The sequence below is a fragment of the Myotis davidii genome, unplaced genomic scaffold, assembly GCF_000327345.1.
Source record: "Myotis davidii unplaced genomic scaffold, ASM32734v1 scaffold199, whole genome shotgun sequence".
NCBI lineage: Eukaryota > Metazoa > Chordata > Mammalia > Chiroptera > Vespertilionidae > Myotis > Myotis davidii.
In genome coordinates this window covers 3,993,691-4,003,609 of record NW_006290680.1, presented here as the reverse complement: position 1 = coordinate 4,003,609, position 9,919 = coordinate 3,993,691, and the positions used below count along the sequence as shown (strand labels likewise).

General features: G+C 43.9%; 1 protein-coding gene across 1 annotated transcript in view; it reads right to left on the bottom strand.

Annotated features, from left to right (window-relative positions):
• Window positions 1–496: 496 nt before the first annotated feature.
• The window catches only part of R3HDML (R3H domain containing-like), a 10,509-nt gene continuing 1,086 nt past the window's right edge, over window positions 497–9,919 (bottom strand). The window contains exons 2-5 of the mRNA XM_006763767.2: window positions 8,026–8,144; window positions 7,763–7,895; window positions 6,231–6,346; window positions 497–2,006 (exon numbers count right to left, since the gene is read on the bottom strand). Of these exons, the coding sequence (XP_006763830.1) occupies window positions 1,874–2,006; window positions 6,231–6,346; window positions 7,763–7,895; window positions 8,026–8,144 (501 nt within the window). The 3' untranslated portion in view covers window positions 497–1,873. The remainder of the gene's footprint in view (window positions 2,007–6,230; window positions 6,347–7,762; window positions 7,896–8,025; window positions 8,145–9,919) is intronic.

Sequence of the window (9,919 nt, the reverse complement as noted above, 5' to 3'; positions counted from 1 at the left end):
TTAGTGTCCTCATTTTCAGATGAGACTGAGAGCTCACAGTAACTTACCCAAGCACAGCCAGCCACTGGGTTAAACCTGTACCAAGGCAGTCTGGCTCCAGAGCGTATGCTCATAACCTTCTTGGTTGGTGAATGTATGAACAAATGAGTAATCAAATGAGATTGGGGTGTGGAAATCTTCAAAAAGTATAATATACTACAGAGGTTTGCAAGGTGGAACAGAAACAAGCCAGAATACTGAGGTCAAGGGAGATATAAGAGCAGACGAATCCCATGTCTGCTCTTTACTAGCTATGTGACCTCACATATACTATTTGATTCAGGTTGCCACTTACATTTCCAGAACATTTGGGAAATTGACATAGGGTTGGCAAGCCTTTTTCTCCTCCCAATGTAAGGACATTAATCATTTTATTAAAAACCTAACATTTATTATCACAATTACATTATAAATGAAGGAACATTTTAATATCCACACCCCAAATAAAGTAGGAAGATTATAATCTGAGAATAATGGACTCACAACAGTGCCCTTGTTTCTCTTATTTCACTCAGTCGAAGCCTCATTTTTCCTATCTGTGAAATGGAGCAGTGCCATAGAAACATTGCACTCAGGCACTGATCTAGCTGATGTGCTTGGAGCAAAGTAGGGGCTGAGGGGCTGTGAGCCCCTCCCCTAGTCTTCCTCCTGAGCTGATTTTCTCCTCACTCAATTCCTTTCTCTCCTCTTCGACTCTTCTGGGAGCTGAGAGAAAGAGGGACCAGAAAGAGCCAGGGCATCTAATCTCAAAGGACTTTATTGGGGATGGAGGGGTGACATCACAGGTTATGGCATAGGTGGGAATGACCAAAAGAGATGAAAATTCACTCCTGGGGAAATGCAAGGACCCTAGGGAAAGGAGCTGGTTTCCATCCTGGTCTTTGAAGCTCTCTCCAGCCAGGTAGGGTGTGGGCCCCAGCTGGAGGGCAAGGTCTGAGGAAGAAATTTTACTATCTCTGGAGACAAAAGAACTTTTGTGTGTTAATGGTATCTGGGTGGGGAAAGGGGAAGTGGTTAATGGGAATGAGAAAGAATTCTACAGGAGAAATACAGAGTAAGACAGATAGGGACAGAACTGGCAAGTAGATAAAAGGGAAAGATTAAAGCAGAGAGGCTGAAAGTGGGGAAGGGTAGGATAGATCCAGAGACAGTTACCCCTGGCAAACTTTGGGGTGCCAGAGCCTGAGCTCCAACCTGAGTGCCTTAGCAGACAAGCTGTGCAGCTCTAAGTCACACCTCTTCACTGAGCCTCAAGGTGCCCATGTGTGAAAGGGGGGCCCTGGACCCTGGGGTGGCTCTAGTAATATGAAATAGGAGTGGGGTGTTCACAAGCTAATTTCAATTATTTTTTTTTAAAGTTCAGACCTAAAATGTTTCCAACTCCAGGAGGGGATCACAGGTCTTCTGGTTAATAGCCAGAAGCTAGTTGGCTATTAACCGGTTAATAAAGGTGGGTTTCAGGATTAAGGTTATTTAATAGATACCTTTTATTGGATGGCAAAAGACTGGTGAGTTTGAGGCCTGAGAGTCACAAAACTGCTGCCACTGTTCCTTCCGACCCTGGCTCTCTGAGAAATGAGTCAATTAAAGACGCGGGCCTCCTTCCTGGAGGCCAGAGAAAAGAAAGATGCAACTGACTAAAGAAGGAAGGCAAGGCAGTCATTTTCTTCTGGCACATGCTAGACATTTAGAAAATGCAATCGGGAAGAAGAATTCAGATCAGTGGAGGGAGTCCAATTCATGTCTTCAAAAAATTTTTTGTCCTTGACCCACCTTAGGGAGGGACCCTTAGAGGATCAGGCCCACTAAAGGCCTGCCAGAGCACAGGAAAAATTTAGAACCACAGGAGCCGGTTGGATTTGAGCCCAGAGAAGCACATATTGCTATTGCAGTTGCCTTGGTAACTGGGGGGGCAGGCAGAACATGGCCTCCCCATCTTGTATGGAGCCTCGCCGATCCAGTTGCCCCTGGAAGAGAAAAGGTCCCAGGGAGATGGGGTCAAGAGACACGAGAGTTGTGTGAATAACCTTCACACGGGTTTCCAAATCCCAGCACCACCACTGGCTGGCTGTGCGACCTTGGGCAAGTCACATCTGCAAGCTTCAGTTTCTTCATCTGAAGAGAAGACTTCCCCCTGTCTGGCATAGGGATGCCGTGAAGAGGAAATAATGCAGCCACATGTGCATGCACTTAGCACCATGCCTGGCAAATAGATGACTCCCCAGTAAGTGTTGGTTTTCTTATTCTTTCTACCACCCCTTACCCCAACTCAGGCAGATCTAAGTTCTGGGCCTGGGTCTGGATTCTGCCACCTGTCAACTGGTGACAGAATAAACCATCTCATTTCTTGAGATTGTATTTTGTCCTTTGAATAAAATAAATAAATGAAATGGTATCTGTAAAAATTATGTGAAGACACTTTGTAACTTGTAAGAGTTCTGTGCAGCCCGGCCGGTGTGGCTTAGTGGTTGAGCATCGACCTATGAACCAGGAGGTCACGGTTTGATTCCTGGTCAGGGCACATGCCCAGGTTGCGGGCTCCATCTCCAGTAGGGGGCGTGGGAGGCAGTCAATCAATGATTCTTTCTCATCATTGAGGTTTCTATCTCTCTCTCTCCCTTTCCCTTCTCTCGCTGAAATCAATAAAAACATTTTTTTAAAAAAGAGTTCTGTGCAAAGAAGGGCTCAAATAATGAGATGATGAGTGTTATTCAGTCATAGGGGATGTGCCCATGAAGCCTCCTCATGGCCACTGCTGGACATTTATTTCTTCCATGGCCTTAGCCCAAATCTATCCTACCTGCTCCTGAGTTAATCCTTTCAACTGACCACGGCCTTTAGGAGGAAGGGGAATGAGGAGCCATTGCTTAATGGTTACAGACTTTCTCTTTGGGGTGAATAAAAAGTTTTGGAAATAGTGGTTGTACAACACTGTGAATGTAATTAATGCCACTGAACTGTACACTTAAAAATGGCTAAAATAGCAAGTTTTATGTTATATATATATTTTCCCCCAGTTTTTACAAATTAATAATGTAATCCCCTGGCCGGTGTGGCTCAATTGGTTGAGTGTCACCCATGCACCAAAAGGTCACCAGTTTGATTCTAAGTCAGGGCACATACCCAGGTTTCCAGTTTTATATCCCAGTCAGAGTGTGTACAGGAGGCAACCAATCAAGGTTTCTCTCTCACATCAATGTTTCTCACTCTCCCTCTTCCTTCCTCTCTAACATAAATAAAAAATAATTTAAATTTAAAAATATATTTTAAAAAATTAATAATGTAATATAACAAAATCCACTGATATGCCACTGAACTGTACACTTAAAAATGGCTAAAATAGCAAGTTTTATGTTATATATATATTTTACCACAGTTTTTACAAATTAATAATGTAATCCCCTGGCCGGTGTGGCTCAATTGGTTGAGTGTCACCCATGCACCAAAAGGTCACCAGTTTGATTCTAAGTCAGGGCACATACCCAGGTTTCCAGTTTTATATCCCAGTCAGAGTGTATATATAGTGGTTTAAAAAAAAGGAACATCGAACACTACCTTTGCCTGTTTAAGAACTGTCAGTGGTTTCCCATTGCCTATGCAGTGATTGGCAATTTTTTTTGGAAGGGCAGAGAGTAAATATTTTAGGCTTTGTGGACCAGATGTGTCTACCACATGAAAGCACCATAGATAATATTTAAATGAATGCCTTCTCTGTGTTTCAATAAAACTTTATTTACAAAAACAGGCAGCATGCCCTGGCCAGTGTCACTCAGTTGGCTGAGCATCCTCGCATATACCATAAGGTCAGCCAGTTTGATTCATAGGGCACATGCCCCAGTTGGGCTTGATACACAGTAGGGGGCATGCAGGAGGCAGCTGATTGGTGTTTCTCTCTCACATAGATGTTTTTCTCTCTCTCCCTCTCCCTTCCTCTCTCTTAAATCAATAAAAACATATTTTAAAAAAATTGGCAGCAGGCCAGATTTTGGTCATAGCCTGTAGTTGGCCAACTCCTGGCATACAGTCACATCACCTCTTTTGGTCAGGCATTCTAGACTGCTCTAGCAACACGTGGTCCAACTTACACACCTCATCTTCCCACAACTCCCTTCTCCATCCCAGCCCACAGATTTCTCTTTTTCTCTCTCTTTCTCCTCTCAAGGCCTAAAATCATTTCCCCAGCTCTTTCTTGCTTGTGGATGACTAATAAGGTCACTATTGGTCTATAGTGTTAATTATATTTGCAAATCCCAGTGCCTTATTTTCTTATACTTCAAATGAACACTCTGGGAAGAAATAAAATCTTTTTTTCTCCAAAAGTAATTATTGAATGACTATGAGTAAAGTCAGCCAAAGTGCTTAGAAAAGTATGCACTTCTGGTTTCATATGGAACTTTCATTCATTCATTCATTCACACTTCCAGAGCATCTATTGGGCATCAGGATTTGTGCCAGATGCTGTAGTATACAGTTTTCAAAAGGTCTCTTGGAAATTTAGGGGCAGGGAAAGTGGGTGATGGAGACACCAAGGGTGATGGAATCAGAGTAGTTCTTTTTCTTTTTTAAAAAAATTTAACCACTTGGAAAAAAGTCCTACTGCTTAAAAAAGCGGGGGGGGGTTGGCATCATTGTAATGAAAGGATATAGAAATGAGTAAGATCTATTTCCTGCCTTTAGAGAGTTTATAACCTAGTCATAATCATGGGCACCATTTATTTACCACGTACTATGGGCAACAATGTACTATGATTCTCTGAGAGCCAGATACTATTAGCTCTGTTTAAAAAAATTGACTGTAGAAATTAAATGCCTTAGCCAAAGTCCTCACTGTGTACATGGTAGAGCTGGGAATCAAACACAGGTCTGGTAATGACAATAAGAACCAACACGTATTCTCAGTTTCTTAGGAGCCTGGGGGAGGTTTCTGGGTCAGCTTACCTATACTAGTAAGTAGAATATGCATCCATTTGTAGATGAAGAAACAGTCATAGAGAAGCTAAACTACAATTGGAACCCTGACAGTCTTAATTCTAGAGTCTAAAAATCTTAACAACTACGCTATTAATACTCAATGCTGCAAAAATTTGACATATCAGCAAGCAAACTGAAGCGTTTCATAAGCTGTATGTATTGAAATTTGGTTGTATTTTTCCTTGTCTAATAAAGCTGAGCTATGATATGACACGCTGTCAGTAGCAAATAAATAGCTAGAGAATTTATGTTCAGGCTACCAATGACTTCCAGAACAGCAGGATAGTAGAATAGAGCCAACATAGGACTTGAAATCAACAGGCTTGTGTTTCAAATAGCTCTGTTACTTATTGGCTTTGGGACTTCTGGTAACCTTTCTGATCCTCAATTTCTTAACCTGTAAGAAGGGAAAATATTTTCTCAGTGTCCTTCCCTTTTCTTTCCTTCCTTCCTCCTTTCTCTTTCATCTCTTCAGTGAGATAATAAGGCAAAAGTATTTTTTAAATGATCAAGGGCTACGTGAGAGTAAAAGTTGGTTATCATTATATAATTTTGTAATTCCAAATATCGTGTTTACTTAGAATTTGTTCTTGTTTCTGTCTCCATAAGAATTTGTAATGTTTGCAAGTTTGTATATGACACATTGGAAAGAAACTTCCATTTCCCTTTCTCCATATTCCATGGTATGAAGACCACTTGTGTCTTCTCTCCCACCACGCTGATTGGAGAGTCTGGGAGAGTCGGATTAGCTGAACATGCTCATTCGAATTCTCCTTCCTTTCCTTAGAGGCCTGCCTGCCAACAGGGTGCATGTGTTTTTGTTTGCTTTATTTCGCATGTAAGCTTAGAGGGGCTGGCACTGCCCTTGTAGGAAGAGGTCTGTGGTTGTCCAGTATTGCCTGTCAATGGGTGTGCAGGTCTAATTCAACAGTGAGATATTTGCAAGCCCACTTGGCTGGCAGATCTAAACCATATTCTCCACTATTGACTTCTTCAATGTCACTGCCTGTCTACCTGCCTCAGTCCTCTATCTTCCAATAAATTCTGAAACTTGGGTAAAGAAAAAGGATTATTAATGGACGCTAAACCTACCCAAATGTATGGCATTGAGGTTACTTAGAATGAAGGAAAGCAGGTTCCTTTTCTTTGAATTCTGCCCAGGCCACCTCAGGATCCACCTTCCTGCCCCAGATCCCCCTCTGTCCCAACACTGCACTTACTTAATAGCGTAATTGCAGACCAAGTACACTGCCTGGTGCCAAGTGCTGTCCCAGACACTGATGCTGCCACATGTGTGGATGGCACAGCCCAGCCGGTTGGAGGATGCCCACACCATCTGAGGAAGGACACAGACAAGGAGTGCTGAGAAGGATACAGTGGGGCCCAGGTTCCTTGGGGCTGGGAGGCTCCTGCACTTGCTTCAGGGTGGGTGCATTGTGAGGCATGCCTGTTCCAAAGTGAGGGAACTGGGAGCATATCCTATCTAATAAAGATGGAATATGCAAATTAACTGTCACTCCGTGACAAAAGATGGCAGCACCCACCGCCAATAAGGAGAGCAAATTGATGCGACAAAGATGGCGGCAGCTGGGTCATGGCAACTACGCAGGTGTTCCGCCCCGCCCCAGCCACTCCGGGCCTCTGGGCAGCACGCAGGAGCAGGCGTAGAGTGGCCGGGGCGGGACGCCTGTTATGAGGGTGGTGCGGGGGGTGGAGGGAGCCACAGGAGGGTGGCAGGGCTATAGCGAAGGCGGAAGGTGGCTCCAGCCCAGAGTGAAGGTGGAAGGTGGCAGCCAGAGAGAAGGCCTGGGTCCCGGGTGCCGGAGGGAAGCCGGTGCCAGCAGCCAGGGAAAGGAAGGCCTATTCTTGAACGAATCTTTGTGCATCAGGCCTCTAGTTGTACTGCTCAATTAGGGTTTGGTTTTTTTTCTTTTCTTTTTTTCCTAATGACCACTGTTTGAAAATTGTTGTGCTGGAGTTTAAAATACAAACTTTGGAGTTAGGTAGCCTTGGATCAGAATCTCACTATCACTAGCTGAGTGCCTTTGACCAAGTCACTTAACCACTCTGTGCCTCAGTTTCTAAGATGGAGGTAATAATATTTCATGGTATGTCAGGAAGGGCATTTGGTTTTGGCCTTACATTTCCTAGAGGGTCTCGAATTTAGAATTTTGATATTAACTCCACATGAGTCATAGAGAGACCAAGAGGACCAAAAGAAGATATTTGACATGCAATTAGAAGTTCCTGTTTTATTTCCTGCAATATCATTTTGCAGTGTATTTTTATGTGTGCTAAGCATTAACATATTCAATATTAATACTCAAAATATACCATGATTTTTATGATCTTATTTTGGCTTCTTTCTTTCTTTCTTTCTTTCTTTCTTTCTTGCTTTCTTGCTTTCTTGCTTTCTTTCTTTCTTTCAAGATAATGGGAGCCTTAGAAAACAGAAAATACTAGAAAATATTTGGACCTATTGAATTCAAAAGCACTCTTGATCTTGTCAGACCATACATCCTCATTTTGGGGTCAAACAATCTGGTCAACACACCTAAGACACTCAAAATTAGATCCAGTTCATGTCAATTCAACTTTCCAGGAACATGCTTATTATGTAAGAGGAAGTCCATGGCGGGGTGGTGGTGGTGGGGGCTCTGTTTTATTTGCAGTTTCTGTTCCACCACATGCTTTTTCTTATAAGGGACCAGGATTTGTTTTCCCATCAGCCCTTAGTCCCGACAAGGCGTACCTGGGTGTAGTGGGAGCACACAGGGCCACTGCAGCGCCAGGGGCAGTGTGGGCTGCAGTCCTTTGGGGCTGGAAACAAGTAATGCCGCTTCTCCTCAGACCAAGACTTCACGAGATCCACCACCGAGCGGTACCTGGGGAGGCAGAGAAGATGGAAGACACGGGGCAGGGGTGGGGGTGGGGTGCGGGGAAGTCACTTTGCCACCAACCTGCTCATTCACCTTGTTGAATGACTGAATGAAGGAAGGGCAGAGGGTCACTCACCGGCCAGAATGGATGGCGAGGTTCTGGCCCACATATCTCATCAGCTGTGAGGGCCCATGGGCCCAGATGCACTGGGTGGCCCAGGCCTCAGCAGACCTGGCCAGCCGCTCGTCCCAGATCTGGGGAAAGAAAGGCCATGCAGTTCCCCAGGGAACCATCATCATCATCACAACAGTGTCCAGACTTCACATTTTCCTGGTACCATGACTCCCCTGGCCCTCGGAACCCTGCAATAATCCACTTGACAGATTAGAATACTGAGCTCAGAGAAGACCCATGACTTCAAAGTCAACAGCGAATCCACATAGGAACTGACATGCACACCCAGGTCCCTTTTCTCCTCACTAGACTTCAAGATTGAGGCTTTCTGTTGTGAGTGGGGTTCCAGGGTATTGGTCCAGGCGTTCCCAGCAGTTAGAAGTGGCTGAACCCAGGGTAAGGGGAAGAGAACTAATTTTTTATTTCATTTATTATATTTTTAAAATGTATTTATTTTAACTTTAAAAATACTTAATTCAAAAGGTTTTTTGAATAATAAAAACATGCACAAGTTTAATATGGAAGATGTCCAAATGAGGAAAAATGGAAAGTCTCTCCCCTCTATTCTACTTATCCCGCCAGCCACTGTGCCCCCTAGAGGCAACTGTCGCTGTAAGTTTCCTGTGTCTCCTTCCAGGAATATCCTAGACCTGTACAAGCATATATGATTACATATATAATTATACCGTGTGTGTGTGTGTGTGTGTGTGTGTGTGTGTGTATATACACACATATATATGATTTCTTGACAAATGGAAGCATGCCACACATTCTATTCAGCACCTTATTTTCACTTAACAAGATAGGTTATCTTGGCGGTTATTCCACACCCGTATGTAGAGAACACCCTCTCATCCTTCATAACAGCTTCATCATTTTGCAATGTATGAATGCTCCAAGTTTTATAACCTGAAAAGTCATCACTTAAAAAAAAAAAAAATACTAGTTTCCTTCCAGCTCTGACTTCCTGGGGTTTTCTGAGAAGTCATTTGTTCCTTCAGCAGATATTGCACAGTAGTTCTAGGCACGGAGGACTCACAGTCGAGCAAGGAAATGAGATGTGAAACCATCATTACAATCCTGGAGTGTGCAGATGTGAAACGGGCGGAAGGGCTGTGGGAGAGAAAAGGCTCCTTGATCAAGGATATCTGTCCTGTGGGCAGAAGTCAGCTAGTGAAGAAGAAATGGGGCACCAGCTCATAGTCTTCTGGGAAAGCAGAGAAATGTTTCCTTCGTTCTACCAAGAGGTAAACTGAGGGAAGGCAGGAAAGATGAAGACACAAGGTGGGGGAAGGAAAATCGCTCTGCCACCAACCTGCTGGGTGACTTTGTTGAGTGACTGAGTGAAGGGAGGGCAGAGGGTCACTCAACCCCACACTCACCAACCCTCCCCGAGTCCCTTGTGAGACATCTCTTTCTCTCTGCTCTACACTACCTGCCATATTCAACACCTGCTGAAGTGAGTGCCTTTCACACACAACTGGCGCTCAATAAATGTGTCATTTGTTTGAAAATGGAGGGCCTTCTATGTGCCAGTTGATGTGTGTGAATGAGTCAGTCAATGAACAAATAAATGTTCTCCCCCTCTAGCTGCCTGCCATTTCTGCTTCTGTCCCCACCCCTCCACACACCTTATCACTACCTGTCATTATATTCTCTATATATTTTGTTGATGTTTGCTTTCTACCATCCTCACTAAAATATAAGTTCCAGGAGGGAAGGGCGTTTGTCCATCCTGTTCTGGGTAGTGTCCATGAGGCTTAGCGTGGTGCCTGGCTCCAAACAAGCACTAGTAAGTAAGTGCATGGACTGCTGCAAAAGAATTTGCAGGCTCTTGTGCATCCCTGCCAGGGCC